Source organism: Ambystoma mexicanum, chromosome 6q (genome assembly GCF_040938575.1).
Source record: "Ambystoma mexicanum isolate Mex_15411 chromosome 6q, UKY_AmexF1_1, whole genome shotgun sequence".
Classification (NCBI taxonomy): domain Eukaryota; kingdom Metazoa; phylum Chordata; class Amphibia; order Caudata; family Ambystomatidae; genus Ambystoma; species Ambystoma mexicanum.
Window position 1 is genome coordinate 1110282980 of NC_090937.1, and position 18948 is coordinate 1110301927.

At 51.3% G+C, this 18948-nt stretch overlaps 1 protein-coding gene across 2 annotated transcripts in view; it reads right to left on the minus strand.

Annotated features, from left to right (window-relative positions):
- Positions 1-13711, minus strand: part of OCIAD1 (OCIA domain containing 1) — a 700525-nt gene extending 686814 nt beyond the window's left edge. Inside the window, exon 1 of one of the 2 annotated variants that reach the window (XM_069631688.1) lies at positions 13301-13711. In XM_069631688.1, the coding sequence (XP_069487789.1) occupies positions 13301-13345 (45 nt within the window). In that variant the 5' untranslated portion in view covers positions 13346-13711. The remainder of the gene's footprint in view (positions 1-13300) is intronic. The other variant, XM_069631689.1, reaches the window with a different exon arrangement.
- Between the last annotated feature and the right edge of the window lie 5237 nt (positions 13712-18948).

An 18948-nucleotide genomic window follows, 5' to 3' on the forward strand; every position in this document is an offset into this window, starting at 1 on the left:
CCGCCGTGGACTATTCCGACCCTTCACACCGTAATTACCGCCGCCGTAAAGTACGACGGCGTAAATAGCGGACCAGTGTCACGCGACCGAGACACCACGTCGGAAATAACGCTAAGGCGTAAACCAGTGCTGATCCCAAGTAAAGCGGACACGGTAAAAACGGCCTCCACAAGGGCGCAAAGTACCTTAACGCCATGGCGTAACTACCGGCATCGCAGAGAAGGTGTTAACAACCCTGAACAGTGCCAGAAAGAGGAACAGGTGCACCCAATCAGCACAGGTGGAGTCCATAGAGTCAGGCACAGCACAAAAGGAGCACACCCACACACCACACCCCCTCCCACACCAAGATGATACCAATTCTCGCAGCATTCATGGAGCTGGAGGCCCTGCTTGCAAGGCAGCAACGACGACAACATCGACAACAGCAACCACAGCACCCCCAACAGAGGATACACAGGAGGAGAAGGAGGCAGAGACAGGCCCAGCATGCCCTACCGGTGCAGCCACCATTACCACGCCGGCAGCCCCCAATTCCACGCATCAGACCCACCCCCTTCAACCTCACACCAGAGCAGATACACACCCTGTACCGGCTTGACCGGGACACGATAACCACCATAGTGGCCCTGATACATAACGACATAGTGAGCCTAATAGAAATCAGCACTGCCATCCACCCTCTACTAAAGGTAGTGTCTGTGCTCCACTTCCTTGCCACAGGGACCTACCAGCATACAGTGGGGCACATGCATGGCATTTCACAGCCCATATTTTCCCGGATACTCAACCAAGTGCTCGATGCCCTCCTCAAGCACAGAAGGGACTACATATGCCTCCCCCGGACTCCCCAGGAGACATATGATACCAAAGCTGCCTTCCATGCACTTGCAGGCATGCCAAATTGCATAGGTGCCATCGACTGCACCCACGTAGAATTGGTGGTTCCCCATGCCATGGAGGTGCCGTATCGCAACCGCAAGCAATATCACTCCATCAACGTCCAGATGGTGTGTAATGCCAGTAAAGCCATCACACAATGCAATGCCCGATACCCCGGATCAACTCATGACTCCTTGGTCCTGCGCAACTCTACACTACCACGCTACATGGAGCGACATGCTGAACGACGTACCTGGCTGCTTGGCGAGTAACCGGAATGGGCCATGGCAGTCCATTGGGGCTGTGAGTAGGCTGTCAGCATACTCCACCCGGGTGGTAAAGGGTGGGGTAGAGAGATGCATAAGGGTGGGACAGTCAACGCCATTGTACGATGTAATGGGGTGACTGTATCCTGGGACATGTGTGCATGGCCAGTGAACACCTGCTGCAATGTCAGATTAGCCCAATTCTCCACCATGATTGCACGAACACTTACCTTCATTCCACTCTCATGCAGGTGATGCTGGCTACCCATTGAAGCCGTGGCTCATGACCCCGGTCCGCAACCCACAAAACAGGCACCAGGAGGACTACAATAGATCTCATACCCGTACACGGGTGGTGATAGAGCAGACCTTCGGCCTTTTGAAGGCACGATTTCGTTGCCTCAGCCGGTCAGGTGGGGCCCTCATCTACAGCCACGAGAAGGTGGCCAAGATCACCATGGCATGTGCAATGCTGCACAACATGTGCATCCATTGGAACGTGCCACTGCCCCCTGACGTGGGTCTGCTACCACCAGAGGACGAGGAGGAGGAGGAGGAGGAAGGAATGGCAGGACAGCATCACGGGGCCGATGCACAGGAGGGACGTCACGTGCGACAAGCATTGATTGACCAATATTTCTGAGTCACAAGTCAGCTGAGGGGGTGAGGATGACAGGACATTGGGCACTGGGTGTGGGGATACATGTACTACATGCACTGTGAGACATTAAAAGACACATGCACAATGATCAATGTCCACTCTGTTTTCCAGGATACACCAAACTGTGTATTGCATAATCATGTGAAAACGTGTACAAATAATCCTCCACCCTCCCCCCCTCCCCCCCCCAACTCCCACGCACACCCCGCTCCCCCCCCAACTCCCACGCACACCCTCACCCCCCTCCTCCCAACTCCCACGCACACCCTCACCCCCCTCACCCACCCCCCACAACAGCCCCACAATGGTCCCATCAATACTACATAGGCCACATGTGTGTGGCTTCATAGTCAATGGGCACGCCCCGAGCATGAGGAATCATTTTCGCATTGTGCGTTGTGACCTGCGGACCGGGCTGGTCTGCGTGGAGGAGCACTGGGAGGGTGGTTCCTCCTGCTGGGGCTGAGGTCTGGGGGCTGCTGCCTCCAGGGCATCAGCAATCCTGCCGACCACCTCACAGAGCCGGTTTGTGGATGTAGTGATGACCTCGCCCAGAGCCTGCAGGTCATTGTGATGCACCAACCCTGATTCCCGGTTGTCCCGGAGAAACTCCTCAATCATGGCCGTGAGGTTCTGGGAGTGCACAGCTTCTGCGGCCGATGTGGGGGATGTGGTTGGCAGGCTCGGTATTGGGCCTGCAGGCCTCTCAGGTGTTTCGGCAGGGGAAGTGGGCTGATGTGAGACAGGTGTTACCCCTTCGCCTGTGAGACCTGGGCCATCACTCGACCCGGAGTCGCTGTGTGCAACCTGGCTGTATGATGGTGACTCAGGGCTGTAGACGTTGGTCTCCTCCACGTTGACCACGGAATAGGATGTGGGGCTGTCTGGCACACTAAGGAGGCACATGGCAGCATTCTCCCCTGACATGCTGGATTCCTCAGGGTGCAGCGTGGGGCATGTTTCCGGCGGAACTGCAGCCATGTCCAGGTGCGCGGGTGGGAGTTGTGTACCCTCCATGGGGGTTGCTGGAGCAGGTGGTGTAGTATGGGCCTTATGTCTGCCAGCAGGTATGCGCTGTACCCTGCCCCTGTCCCGGGAGGTACTTGGCCGGGACCCTTCCTGCTCCTCACTTTCATGACCGCTACCTGTGGGGGGCAAGAGAGAGACAGCATGATCAATGATCTGGGGGTCATCATGACTTCAAGCCTATGGTAACACATTGGGAGAGCAGCGTCTTGGTGATATTTTGGTCGGTGAGTGAACTTGGCTTGGATGGTAAAAGCACACTGTTGGCGGGGTCAATCATGTTGGCGGAGTACTGTGGTGAGTGACATTGACCAGCTTTCTGTGTGGCATGGCCAATATGGGTGTCAGCCTTGCACCTGACATCATCCTGGGTCCCACTTGTTACGACATGGTTGCAGGGGGGGGGGCTACGAAGCAAACATTATGTGACTCTTTGGCCGGCCCTTTGCGGTGAATTACATTAGGGATGCATGTACTGTTTGGACTCATGACACTCACCTGTATCAGCGGATGAGGGATCACCGCAATCCATTTCGCCCACACCTTCGATGGCTTCTGTGCCCATCATCTCCGCACATGTTTCCTCCCAGGGCATCATTTTAATGGGTGAGCCTGGGCCTCCTCCTGTCTCCAGGGCCTGCTGACGGTTTGCTGACATGATGGCCCGCACCCCGAGACGGAGGTCATCCCAGCGTTTGCGGCAATGCGTTGTGCTGCGGGGGGTGTTCCCAACGGCGCTCACCCTCTGTGCGACCAACTCCCATATCTCCTTCTTTCTGAGGATGGTGGGCCTACGCATGTCGCTGCAGAATACGATATCTGCATGTTCATGCAGAGTGCCGACCAGGACCTGTAACTCATCCTGGGTGAATTTTTCTTTTCGGATGCGCGCAGCGCCCTTTTTCAGAACTTTAGGCATGATGATCTTCTCTGTTGTATATTTGGTCGATCTGAGTCCTGTATGGAGTCCTGTATGTCCTGTATGGAGAGGATTGCAATGGATTGTGATTTTAAATATGGCCGCCGTGATGCTTCCCGTTCCTGTGCGATGACGTTATTTCCGTTTCCGGTATTTAACGGTGGCCGTAATTTACGGTTAGCGTAAATTACGGTCTCCGCTAATTACGGATTCCATCGAAGGCGATGGTGTTAATTACGTCTAGGTTTATGGCGGTAAGGGGTTTGACGGGACCTTTTGCGCTATGCCGCAAGGGAGTTTACCGCCATGGCGGAATACTCGTGCACGCGAAGTCGGAATATGGTGGAAATAGCGCCTTCCGACCACATCGTACATGGTATTTACGCCATGGCGGTAATTACTGTTACTTACCGCCGGACTCGGAATGAGGCCCAAACTCTCAAGCATGCGCCCATACGGACCCAAACCCCCCACCCCAACTCAGCACACACACTCTCAAGCATGCACCCATACAGATCAGAAACCCCCACCCCACAAATCAGCATACAAACTAGCAAGCATGCACACATACAGACCCTGCATCTCAACATACACCGCACTTACACTCCAAAACAAACATTCATGCACACCCGACACCCCCCCTGACCCCCGCATCTCAACATACACAAAACAAACATTCAAAACCAAACATTCATACATATCCGACACCGCCCCACCCCCGCATCTCAACATACACAAAAAAAACATTCAAAACCAAACATTCATACATATCCGACACCGCCCCACCCCCACATCTCAACATACACTAAAAAAAACATTAAAAACCAAACATTCATACACCTCCGACACCCACCCCCACCCCCGCATCTCAACATACACAAAAAAAACATTCAAAACCAAACATTCATACACACCCACCACCCCACCCCACCCCCCCACCCCTGCATCTCAACATACACAAAACAAACATTCAAAACCAAACATTCGGGGTGGCGCTGTGGAGTTGCCCAAGATGGCTGCCTAGCCTTTCAGCTCTGTGCGGCCTCGGCATTCATCTGCTCCCATCTGCGGTTCTCGATGTTATGAAGGACTATAAGCTGGCCGAGTTGCTCCTGCCACTGCACTGGACATTTTGTGCTATTTTGGTCTCGATCGGCCCACCTGGGACCTGGCTGGCGGCCCTGTCGGATTTGGGCCTAGCATTCCATCTGGCTCCAGCGGTTGCCTAACATCCGGCCCTCTCACCTGGTCTGCCTGTCTCCTGGGTCCCCTCACCACTCCCGCTGCCCACCGCTCTGTGAAATCGCGGCGGGTGCCTGGGGGTCCTGCTGCGGACACCGCCACACCGTGGATGCCACCTGCTGCGTCAGCGATCATCGCGACCCCCCCCCTGGCGCCGACCACACGGAGGATCCCATTGTCCCGCTACCGCGAACCAGGTGAGCGGGGGCTGAAGCGGTGGGCGTCGAGAGGGCCTGTACTGTTGTAAAGAAGCGGCCCTCATCGTACTGCCTGCCCACCTTTCCGCTGACAGTATCGTCGCCTCTGCCCGCGGTCCCCCGAGAAAGATCCCGCTGGTAACCCCATGCAACCTGTACACATAAGGAGGCCGTGATCAGTCGTCATCACAGCCTTGCCGCTCCACCGCTGACTCTCTGCTATCCACGGCGGCCCCCCACCTGCCTCTAACCGTCTACCGCCACCGAAGGACACTGCGTTTGAGCCTGCTGGTCCTGGCCCATCCCAGCTCTCCATCCTACCCATAAGCGGGCCCTCACTGCAACCGTGCCCACCACAACGACAATGCCTAGCAGAAATAAGGCGGGGGCCCAAGGAGGCACAATGGACAAATACACTAAAGCGGTCCCTCGAGAGGACCCAGCCAGCACGTCATCGCCACAGGACGAGCCACATTTAACCCAGCACCGCACGGTCGAGGCCCCTGACCTCACCCTACTAATGGAATCCATGGCTAAAAACTTTGCCTCCTTCCATGAAAAATTAGACAACATCAACGCTAACGTCGCCTCGCTTAAGGCTCGACTGGACCAGGCAGGATCGAGGATCACTGAGGCCGAAAATAGGATCTGCGGGAACGAAGATAGCATCACCACGCTCCAGGACACTGTGGCCTCCCTTACGCGGGACATGAAAAGAGTCAAGGCGAAGTGTGACGATCTGGAGTCACGCTCCCGCAGGAACAACCTGCGCATTATCAGGGTCCCCGAAAATGCCCTCAAGGGGCGGATGGAGGACGCAGTGGAGAAACTCCTCAAGAACCTGCTGGGCGACCCTGCTCTCTCTCTGTATTTCACGGTCGAGCGGGCTCACCGGGCCCTGGCTCCACGGCCCAGACCCGGCGACATCCCTAGACCCATTATCGCCAAGATTCTCAACTACCGCGACAGAGATCTCATCCTCCATCTGTCGCAGGAAAAGGGGGACCTGCGTTTTGAAGCCCATACAGTTAGAATCTTCCCGGAATTCTCAGTGGCAGTGCAGCAGGAAAGGCTCCAGTTCCTAGGCGTCAAAAAACTGCTCAGGGAGCGCACCGTCCCCTACACCATCCTGTTCCCGGCACGGCTAAAGATTACCCGTGACGGTAAGATCTTCTTCTTCACTGTCCCTGACGAAGCGGTGAAGTTTATTGAACTACATATACCTCTACCTGGGCCGCGAGCCGACCACACACCATAGACTACACAGCCTACGATGTTCTCAAAGTGTCCACAGATCCGTGACTATTGGATGTGTTGATAGCAACCCCACCATGTCCACTCAATAACGGCGGCCTTCTGCCATGTGTATGCGGGCCACGCTTCTTTGACTTCTCCTTCACCTGCCCCCTGGAGCTATCCCTGTGCCCTGCTCTTTCTTGCGATGTCATCTTGCCAGATCGTCTTCTCTGGTTCTCGGAGGCTGTCTACGATACCTGTTTTACCGCAACAATACACTCGGCACAGCGTCTGCTGCCCCGTATCAAGTCACGCATGCCGGCCGCACGGCACTAGCGCCCCCCGTTGCAGTTGCAATGTTTGCTTTTACTTATTTGGTTCTTTCTATTGACTGGCCCCTGTTGGACTAGGATGTGGCCCTATCCACATTGGATTTGGTCCTCTGACCTTTGGTTCACGGTCGGAGCGAGCCCATGGGGCATCGGGTGTGTTTTGGGGTGGGGGAGCTGGGCTGCATGTTGGGGTTGGGCAGTGAGGGTTGGGGGTGGTGTAATTGGGGTTGTGTTAACAGTTAAAAACATGGCTGAGAGACGCATGACCTTAACTCAACGCTACTGTGCACAAGGCAGGTGCATGAGGGACAACCCTTATGAATACTACTACTGGGATGTTCCATAATATATTGCTATGGCTTTAAACATTGTCACATGGAATGTTCGCGGCCTAAGCAATTTCACTAAGGCCCGCAGGATAACTGCCTATGCCCAGCGACATGGCGCCAAAATCCTCTTTCTCCAAGAGACCCACGCTCTCGGGCGCCTAGCAGCATGCCTCGCCCCCACGTGAGGCAACAACAGATTCTACACGAAGTACTCCACCCAATCCAGGGGGGTCCTAACCCTAATCCATAAATCAGTCCAGTTTTCCCTGCGCTCCAGCCACATTGACTCTGAGGGTAGATATGTGATCCTCCATTGCTCACTCGCCAATATGGAATGCCTCCTAGTGAACACATATGCCCCGAACTTTGATGCGCCCGAGTTCTTTGACGCCATCGCCACCACACTTCTGAAATACATTGGGATTCCCATCATCTGGGGCGGGGACATGAATTTGATCCTAGACAAAGGCCTGGATAGATCTGGGATGGCCCGCAGAGTCCCGTCACGCGCAGCCCACAGGCTACACGCCCATATCGACACACTGGATCTTAGAGATGCATGGAGAGCTCTCAACCCACAAGTTAGGGAGTACACTTTCTACTCATCGGTACACGATAGCCTCTCTAGGATCGACCTGTTCCTCATATCGAGCTGCATGATGGGCAGGGTCGTGGAGACCAAGATACTGCCACGCACACTATAGGACCATTCACCCGTAACACTCCAGATAACACTGGGACACAACCAGCCCCCCCGCTCCTCTTGGAGATTTAAGTCGGAGGCCCTGCTAGACATAGTCTTTAAAGCCGATATCTTAGCTGATATCAACACCTTCTTCAAGTGCAACAACAGGCATGACACCTCTGATGGAGTGCGCTAGGAGGCATTCAAGGTCTTCATCAGAGGGATGTGCATATCTAGAGAGGCTGGGGTCCTCAAGGCCATAAAAAAATAGCTTGCAACAGTCACAAGCGAAATTAAAAGAGCTAGAGAGGGCATATGCCTCCTCCCCTTCCCCGGCTGCACTCGCACAGATTAGAGCGGAATTAGAAACATTCGAGTCCCACGCCCTGAGAGAGGTTCGGTACCTCGTCTGCCCTGTGGTGGCCAGGAAGTACGGTGAGGGGGCTAGGCCGGGTCGAACACTGTCTAGACTGGTCCGTGCTGAGGGTGGTAGGAATCGCATTGACTGCGTCAAGGACACACGAGGCACCATGTGCTGGTCCGACCAGGAAAAACTTGGGACATTCACCACAATCTACACAACCCTATATGGCCCACAGCAAGAACACAGTCTGCAAGACACCAACGCCCTATTAGATCAGATCCCCATGACCCTCCTCTCCCGCGTGACCAGTGACCTCCTTGAGGTCCCTATCACCCTTGATGAAATAACCACGGTCATCTCGAACTGCCCCAGGGGCAAAGCGCCAGGCCCCGACGGCCTCACCTCGGAGTTCTATCGGGAGCATGTAGCCATTCTGGCACCCAGACTCCTGGAGGTGTGGAACGTATCCCTAGAGTCGAACATCCTACCCCCATCCATGTGTGAGGCGCTTATAACTGTACTACCCAAGCCAGGTAAACCATTGGACGAATGTGGGTCTTATAGGCCCCTTTCTCTGATCAACACTGACACTAAAATATTCGCCAAGATCATTGCCAATAGGTTTCTCCCCATTATGCCCCACTTAGTCCACCCCGACCAAAGTGGCTTTGTGCCCGGCAGATCTACTGCCCTAAATATCCGTCGCCTGCTCAATGTTCTGGCTAGGATTGACCCCAACGTACAGGCCGTGGCAGTCACCCTCGATGCCCAGAAGGCATTTGATATGGTGTACTGGCAATAAATGTGGGCGGTGCTACACAAAATGGGAATTGGCCCACGCATGAGGTCATACATCAAACTCCTCTACACAAGCCCCGGTGCCAGAGTCCTGGTCAACTCCAGGGCCTCGGCCCCCTTTGCTCTCCACAGAGGTACCCGCCAGGGCTGCCCGTTTTCTCCGATACTCTTTGCGCTCGCCATAGAGCCCATGGCTGACGACGTAAGGGACAAACATACGCGCAAAGGTATACGTCTCCGTGATACTCCCGAGATCATTTCTCTATACGCCGACAATGTGCTCCTATATATTAGAGACCCGGCTGCCCACCTAGATCCGATATTAAGAGACATAACCAAAATTGGCAGTTTCTCGGGCTTCACCATAAATTATCCCAAATCCGAAATCTTCCTGCTCACCCCTTCCACTACACAACCGTCCTGCGAATTCCCCCTTCGATGGTCACCGGGAGGCATCAGGTACCTTGGAGTGCAGGTGTCCCTCACCAAAGATTCACGGTTGGCTGATAATTATGCGGCTGTGGCGCAGCTTGCCGAGGCTCATATGTTGAAATGGCGCAGTCTCCCACTCTCTTTGTCGGGAGGACTATCTATAATCAAAATGATTATGGTCCCTAAATTTCTCTACGTCTTTGCAAACGTGCCGATCTTAGCCGGAAAACGATATTTCAAGAATCTACACGCTGTGTGTGCCCAATTTCTGTGGCACTCGGGCGCGGTTTGCAAGAAATGGCAACACATGACTCTCCCCTACGGTAACGGGGGCTTCACCGCCCCCGATTTTGCCAAATATTGGACAGCTGCGCAGGCCCAACACGCCACACACTGGTACACGTTCTCCGACTCCCCCCGCATGTGAAGTTCGAGAAACTAGCGAGCGAGAGCGTTAACACCTCTCCCTAATCCTCCATCATACATATCATGCCGACGCCCCGGCAGACCCCGTGGCAGCCACTGTTAGGGCCTGGAAACATATCTTGCAGATACAACCTGATCACCACCTGTACTACAAATGGCTGCCCATCTGGCAGTTCCCGGGCCTCACCCCCACACATGATAAGCTTTTGATGAAACACTGGCATGATCTAGGCTATCGAGCTCTGACCGACTTTTACCCCGACGGGAAGTTTATCACTCCGCAGACGTGGCGCCCCTGACACCTAGGTACTGCATTGGAACTGCTACAATACTACAGGCTGAGGACGGCGTTCCGTGCCTGGTGGCCCTTATACCCAGATGAGCCTCCAGACTCATCTCAGATCCAGTATATATCCAACTCGGCTGGTGCTAGGGGGATAGTATCCGCGCTCTACAAACTGTTGATGGCCGACCCCACAGACGTGGCAATCAAGGCGTGAGATACCTGGAGTGAGGAGCTGGGCCTCCCCATCACGGACACAATGTGGGGGAAAATGTGCACGCACACCCGGTCCACCTCTCTAAATGGCAGGCATAGGTGTATGCAATACAAGCTCCTTAACAGACTACATTACACACCTCAAAGACTGAACAGGTTTGCACACACCCAGGCCCGCACCTGCCCTAAGTGCGGTTCTCCTGCTGCAGATCATACACACATGTTCTGGTCCTGTGACGCGCTGGGCCCATACTGGAAGACCATAATTGATGCTCTCTCAGACATTACAGCGTCCCGTATCCCTGCAGAACCCCTAGCTGTACTGTTCGGCCTGTGGGATAGCCCAGAATTAAGGAAAAGGTCTAGGTTTCTCAATGTCGCCACCATAATAGCCAGAAAATGCATATTACTATGTTGGAAGCGCCGACCCCCCCCCCTCGTTTTAGATGTGGATGAGGGCCCTCACCTGGACTCAATCGTGCGAGGAGGACTATATTAATACCCTCCCGCTAGCCTCCAGCCCCAGGAATGTGTGGACAGAATTTTGTACATATTTAAATAACAAGGACGACCTAGAACTATTGTCTAATCCACTGCTGTGCCGCCTGGAGCTGGGCAATCGCCCCACTGATATCTACCTAACATTCCCATGTATTGCACTACTATGTATATACCTGTCACTTTTGCTATGCTGTACAGTGTGTTGATTGTCTGTTCTCTCACCATGCCAATAAAGAAAAGTTTAAAAAAAAAAACATTCATACACATCCGACACCCTCCCCCACATCTCAACATACACAAAACAAACATTCAAAACCAAACATTCATACACATCCGACACCCTCCCCCACCCCCGCATCTCAACATACACAAAAAACATTCAAAACCAAACATTCATACACACCCGACACCTCCCCACCCCAAATACACAACACAAACATACAGCAAAACAGACCCGACACACAAACACAAACAGACCACTTACCGGAGACGTGCTGGAAGGCAGGTAAGCTGGAACACTAGCGAGGTAACTGGAATCGTACTACGGCTGGCGTGGTCCAAGGCTGAAATGCCTTCCGGCATCAAACCTTATGGACCACGCCAGCATTGGTGCAGCACACACACACTACGTGTCTCGTAGGAGCGACGTGGTGCGTGTGTGCTGAGCCAATGAGGGCCAGTGTTTTGTCCGGCCCGAAAGACAACAAAGACTTTCCTAATGGAGGGCGGCCGATGCTGCTTGCGGGCCACCCTCCATTAGGAAAGTCTTTGTGCCTCGCAGGCTGAACAAAACAGCATGGCGGGCCGCAACTGGCCCGCGGGCCTTATGTTGTGCACCCATGCACTAGATTAATACAGAGGAAAACTGCCAACCCTCAACATGCCTGACAACTAGGCGGCCAAACAACAATTCCAATCACACAGGATAATCAAAGATGTTGAGCGTAGAAACGCAAAGACAAAGAGGTAAGGAAAACCTGCTAACCCAATTCTAAAATCTCAACTTTCCACATACACTTCTCATACATAAACTCACGCAACCACTTCTCTGCACAGCAATCCGCATGTACTTCACCACATTGCATCAACAGACTAACAACATATAACACAGCACATGGGAATCGCACCGACCGGAAAACAGCACTTAAGCTCAGCAAACGGTGGAAACCGAAGTGAAGCTGCCAACAGAACATCACAGCTCTCACTTTCCTATTCCCTCTACACCCTACTAACCCCCCCACTCCCTCCTTTTTTCACAGCCTCCTTTCCAGATCCGCCAGAGCACCTGGGGTCCACTGCCGTGGCAACGATGTGCGGTACAAATACCTTTAACACTAACATTAGGTTGACCAGACGCATCTTTTTTATTTTCAAAATCTGGTCACCCTAATCGGTATGGATGGGGGAAGATAGCTGTGAAGGTGGACAAGTGATTAACATACTTTCAATTATCACAATCACACAAACTGTGACTTGAGAGGGTATGCACATCAAGTTATTTCCCGCCTCCTACAGAGTGCTTTAAATAGTTGTATGAAGGCACAAAGGCTATAAAAGCAACCAAAAAAAGAACACTGTGACTTTACCCTACATTTAGAAATGTACCCAACCATGACCCCAACTACCCATGAACTTGAGAGACGCCCCAATAAGTGGTTATCTCCTTAATGCATATTTTAGTGACAAATATCACTGAAAAAGACACAATGACGTCTAATATCCATATACCATATACACAACCACAACACTCTGAAATCAAATGATGTTTAAGAAATTCCTTCGGAGTTGAAAAATCTGGGTTATGGCCATGCCAGGGAAATCTCAGGAACTTTAAGGGTCTACAAGGCATTAATTGTTTCAAGCTCCCCTACATTTCTTACAAATAGACAACAATATTCAATGCATGTCACGGTTCTTCCTTGCAGCTTTATAAATCTGTTGGAGAATGATTCGTGAGAAGGATATATGTAAATAAGACATATGCATATAGAACACCCTTTTTGGAGGTTCTTGGAATCATATTTAGAGTTCTCAAGTTATTCTATGTCATACATAAATAGGCCATGAGGGGTTTCTTTACATTATGTGACCTGTAGTGATGTATTCATAATGAGAACAATCAGTAACACTAAAAGTTGCAGGCTGTAGAAACAGGACTGGACGACAAACTCGCAAACAACATTAAACAAATGGGAAACACCTGTTTTACTTTGTGGTGGGGGCTCTATTCAAATCAGCCCATGCGGTGTCCATCAGGTTCTATAAAATTAATCAAATCTCCCGGTTTAAAGAAATCCGAAAGATTCCCAATTATAATAATAGAGGAACCACCTTTCTAGAATGCATGCAGTTTGATAGAGAGATATGAATGCTTGCTGGAGTGCGGTGGAATTGTGTGTAGGAAACCGGACTCTATTGTGTTACAGTTTACAGCAGAGTATGTTCATGCCGAAGCAGTTGGAGGACAGACAAGAAGCTGCACTACAGGTTTCTTCCTGCCTGTACCTGCACATTGCCCTCTGCTTGCGGTGCCATCTCCCGGACGCCCATTTCCTCAGCAGCAGCGAGTATGCAACTCAGTGACCTTTCCCGGCTCAGTCCCTTCTGCAGAGTACAGACATGCACCTCCTGCAGCAACCCGGAAACAGCACCCTGACCCGGAAGAGTTCCGCGGCGACTCCCGTGTTTACTGGAGGGTTACTGTGCGCTGTCAGGCAGGCGCAGTCACTGTCAATGGTAGTCACTCCTGCGCCAGGAGCAGACTGTATCCGAATGGGTACACCACCCCTTTCTTGGCACTCTTTAGGAGTTTTATTAAGAACTCCCCATCTGCAAAACAAAAATACAGTATTCCCACAAGCACTTAGAAGAAATGGCCGTCGAGTCGTGCCCCCCGCCACCCCATCCGAAATTGTTGGCTATATGGACTTTAGCTGGCTAACCCACAGGACCGTGGCAGAACAGAAAAGGACACAGACAATAGACGGTGCCCGCGACTGCACAGTTAAAAAATGCCCGGCAATTACTGCACAGTTGAAAAATGCGGACAATTGCTAATGTAAAACCTATCATTGTTTGCACCAGTGTTTTAAATGAAGACTGGAACTTTACCACACAGAGATTATTCTGCATACATAACTATATACAAAGGACAGTTTGCATCACTGTTCCTGGAATGGCTGGCAGTCTCTAAATTTCCTGTCCAACGGGGACAGCGTGAATCTCCAGAAGTGGAGAGCCCCTGGAAATCTCTCCTGCTCCGGCAGCTGCTGCCGCTTATATGCATGCTCTTTCTCCACACACGTACTTCCTTTCGCCGAGCTGCGCGACGTCCTCTTCACACGGACTCTTGCCACATATCTCCATTTGTTGAGCCACATGATCGCACTCCATCACAAAGTCTTCATTCAAATAAAAAAAAAATATATATATATATGTACTTGTTTGTTTTGATTTTAATATTATGTTGCAATGAAAAGAAATGTACTTGAACATTTTTTTTGTAGAGGTTTTAAAAACTATAAACAAATAAAAAATATAAATGAAAAAAGTCTTCATTCTGGCTGTTATGTCTTGTATCCTGGCTGATGCGTCTCGGGCTCCAAGGCCCCGCTGTGCAGCTCCAGCAGGAGCAGTGATGACACGGACACAGGGGTGTTGCTGTCCTGCCCCGGAACTGCCCTCGAGGAGCAGGGGCGGGGCTTTTATTCAAGACGCCTTACGTCACCGTGTAGCGGGACTTAAGGCAGATATAACATTCCTCCTTTTTTCCCAACAAAACATTAACAAAAAAGAGTTCGGTAGCCTCGCAGGCTGGTTTTTTACCACTCATTGGACCTCATTAGCCAGTAGACAGTAAGGAACGGCCCTTACCGGCATGGAGCAATTAGCGTGTCCGTGTAGTAAACAGCCCGCTGATTGCGTGCCATTACGAGTACGCGGGCATGAGCTTTGCGCCATGCCGGTAAGGACATTACCACCATGCCGCTAAAGACCCCAAAAGCACCCTTACCGGCAGCAAAGAAAAGGCTGATAGCACTACCGCATCCATGGATCTGGCATTAGCGGTCACCGTTAAAAGCAGCCACCGTCAATAACAGTGACCGCTATTAGTGGTAACCATAAATAAGCGGAACCTGAAGTAGCGTCATCGCGCAGGAACGGGAAAGAGCATGGCGGCCATCTTTAAAAACACAATCCAATGCCATCCTCAGCCCCCAGGACTTGCATCACCACTACAGCAGCCCCAACTTCATCCAACAGCACAGCAGAATGCCAAAGGCCCTGAAGTAAGGTGCTGCATGCCAGCGCAAGGAACGTTTCTCAAATGAGGAACTAACCATGCTTGCTGACACACTAGCCAGACCCTCCAGTTTATAGCGATTTTGCGATCCCGCAAAATGCCGCAAAAACAGCCGTTTTGTGCAAAATGCCGCAAAAACGGCCGTTTTGTGCAAAAATTGCATCTTAAAAAAAAAAAAAAATGTTACTTTTTTTTTTAAGTAATCTGCAAAAATTACTGTTTTAAAAAAAATAATACTCAGGGTGACAGGTTCTCAACTTTTTTTTACACAAGTAATGAAATGCGCTAACACATCTCATCACTTGCGCACCAAAAAAGTGCAGCCCAATTCACAAGGGACACATGAATGGGCACATTCTATATGCGCGCCCATTCAGATGGCCTTTTTCACCTCCTTGATCAAATAAAGTGGCGTTTTTGTCAATTTAAAAGCGCATCCCTCATTTCCAAGCAAGATGCACTTTTAAATGTGCAGAAATTGTAGGCAACCCTACGCGCACGGGATGTGGGGCTGCCACTGCATGGCAGGGTCTTTCCTGACCCTGTCATGCATTTCTTTTAGGGTATGAACCGCTGCTGTGCCGCTTGCATTTCTGTTCCTCAAACAGGATAAAAATGCATTTTTTGGGTCGCATTTTACAGCGGCAGGCACCTGGAGGGCCTGTCCCTGTGAAAGGCGCTAGGAGCTTGCAGAACACTGTCGGGAGAGCGATTCTATTCAAAGTACTGCCCATTTTGATGACAAAAATCTATCGAATGTTACAAGTTGACCTATTTCGTCCAGTACTATTCGATCAATTTTTATAAATACTGAACATGTGTTGCGTGGGTGTCACCCGCTCCCCATTTTCCGCATTTTTGGTCTTGGGTGGTTGCATAAGTGTTTTCCCCTTTTTCCTCAAAATTGGAGCCGGGGGCAAAAAAAAAAGAAAATAACAAAAAAGGGACCCTGCGGAGTCGGATACGACCCACGTTAGAGGGACGGATCTGGCACCGCAGGGTTGCAGGGGAAGTGGCAGCGACCAAGCAGTTAAGTAGGGGAGGGGATGGGGTGGTGGTGAAAGGTACATTTTGGGTTGTTTGGCTAAAGTGCAAATCAATTCGCAGCGAAATTGACTACGGTCAATTCTGCCGCAAATAATTACACTTCGGTCAAACAACCCAGAACACCATTCAAGGCAGCTGGCCAGCACACAATATGCGCTACAGCTCAAGCCTGTGGAAATGCGCCGGTCACCTTTGAGAATAAGGTGACCTGCTCATTTCCAAAAATGGGTTGTCTAAAAATAGCATATCCTCCGTTCTTTTTTTAAATGCCCCACTATTTGAGGAACTGGGTCAAAATCTACATTTTAAAAAAAATAAAAAAATGGTTACACTATGAAAGAGGGAGAGTGATGGGTGAGATGTGAAGTGATAGGCAAGAAAGCAAAGGGAGAGCAGTGGGTCAGAGGAGGAAGCGCAGCACAAGAGAGCAGAGGAAGCAGTGATGCGGTGGGCCAGAAATCTAAGAGCGAGCAGAGGTACAGAAAGTAGAGGGAGCGTGTGGTCAGTGAGCCAGAAAGCAGAGAGGAAGCGGTTGGCCAGAAAAAGGCAGTGAGCTGCAGATTGGGAAAAAGTATGAGGGAAGAGTGTGATAGAATGGGAGAAAGGATGCAAGATGCAGAAGCAGCACAAAAGAATGAAACTGTATATTGCGGGAGAAATTGTAGAGTGTGACTTGACAGTGTGACATAGCACGTGAGTATTTGTATGACAGAGTGAGAGGTTAAGGAATGTAAGTTGGGATGGAGAGTTGGTGAGATGTGTGTTGGTGAGAGAGGTGTGTGGGTGTTTGGGGGATTGGAGAACATAGAAGGGGAATATTTTCAGCATTACAATTTAAATGATCAATTTAGTTAATATTATTAAATAGTTCAAAGAAGGTAGCAGGCGCTCCTCTCCAGAAAGAACATGGCATGATAACACGTGTATGGGGTTGCTTTTGGTGCTCTTGTTCAGAGAGGAATTGCCATAGCGTTTCGGTGCTGGACTGCCCATGTGGGCGGGACAAAGACTGATATGCAAATGGGCATTTCCCATCTGTGAAAGGTACAGTGAGCAAAAAGCATGTGCTGCAAACTCTCATCTCAGAACAGGTAATCATGCCATGTTCTTTCTGGAGAGGAGTACCTGCTACCTTTTTTGAAATACTATTAAATAGGCTTGAACATTAAACCAGAAATGTAGCCAAATCAAACACTGTTCTGTCTGCCAAGCCAGAGACATCTGGGACTCTTCCTATTAAATTAATACAAAAGATACATAATAATGATACCCTGGCTCTCTTGTAGCCTTGCACTCTGCCTATTTCCTGCAATGTGGCAATCTTACACCCTCCAGTTAATACAAAATGTCCCGCAAAAATGCCGCAATAAATAAAGGTTTGTGCCGCAAAATTTGCCATTTCATGCCGCAAAATTTGCCATTTCATGCCACAAAATCCTGGAAGGTCTGACTAGCAGCAAATGCGGAGGTTGTGTTTGCCCAAGACATGCGGCGTCCCGCCCAGATTAAAAAAAAGTAGATCTGGGAGGAGGTGGCACGCAGAGTCAGTGCGGTGGGCTCCACCCCCCGCACTGTAAAGGACGTGCGCAAGCGCTGGGATGACCTGCGCCTCCGTGTCCGGAGCATACTTGCAGCCAATAGAAGCCAGGGCATGGGGACAGGTGGCGGAGGCTCCCCGATCAAGATGACACACTAGGAGGAGACATGTGCTAGCACCATTGGCATCGAGACAATCGAGGGAGTGGGTGAAATGGAGCGCGGTGTGCCGTCATCGGCAGATGGAGGTGAGTGTCCACACAAATTCAAGACGTTGACCCCCAAATGTGACACTGAAATCAGCCAATGCATGGGGCATCACACATACATGAACACAACCCTGCCCATATGCTGTGCACATCCCCATCACATCCCCATGCATGCATCCCCTCACGCATGTGTCACTCAGACGTATGCATGTGTGACCGACCCATATGGCAAGCAACCTGTATGTCACAACTCAAACTCCAAATGGACATAACTGCAGCGATTACAACATATGCATGATGCACGTTGAACCATCACCGATGCTGTCCCTCTCTTGGTCCCCCACAGGCTCACAATCTGACAGTGAGGACCATGACACCGCAGCACAGGCCCCAACACCGATGAAAAAGGCCAGGGGCATGGAAGGAGGCACCAGGCCCAGCACATCAAGGGGCACTGGCAAACCTGGACCGTCACAGAGGCCCAAATCCACTCATGTCGTAACGTCACCAAGACGTGAAAGGGCGACCGACACTGTAATGGCACCCACACCAGCCACCCAACCACACACGAGCCACTGGCAGAAGGCTCACTGTCCGCTGACAACAGCTCAGTCGGCGAAGCAGCTGCCATGGCACCCCAGTCAGATGTAGAGGAACCATGCCATACACCTGTGGGACAGTGCACACCCAGCCCGCAGCTGTCATCCCACTACAGCCCACGCCCCACATCCAATGCCAGCGGCCATGAGCTGTCTGATGGTGGATCATTGGCAGGGAGATGGAGTCCCATGGACAGCTCACCTGATGGCGGACACATGCCGCAAGCTGCACCAAGACCAACCAAAGGCAGGGACAGAGACCAGGGACTCAGCGTCATCCAACAGTGCCAGGAGGAGCTCACTGCACTAGTTGGACAGCACGTGAGTGAGGGTGCCCTGGTGAGGGAGGAGTGTCGGGAATATGCGAAGTAAAATCGTCATTGAAACAAGTACAACATGCATTTGCGCTGAGTTGCCAGCTGTGAGGCAGGTCCTCAGCCGCATTGCGGATGCAATGGA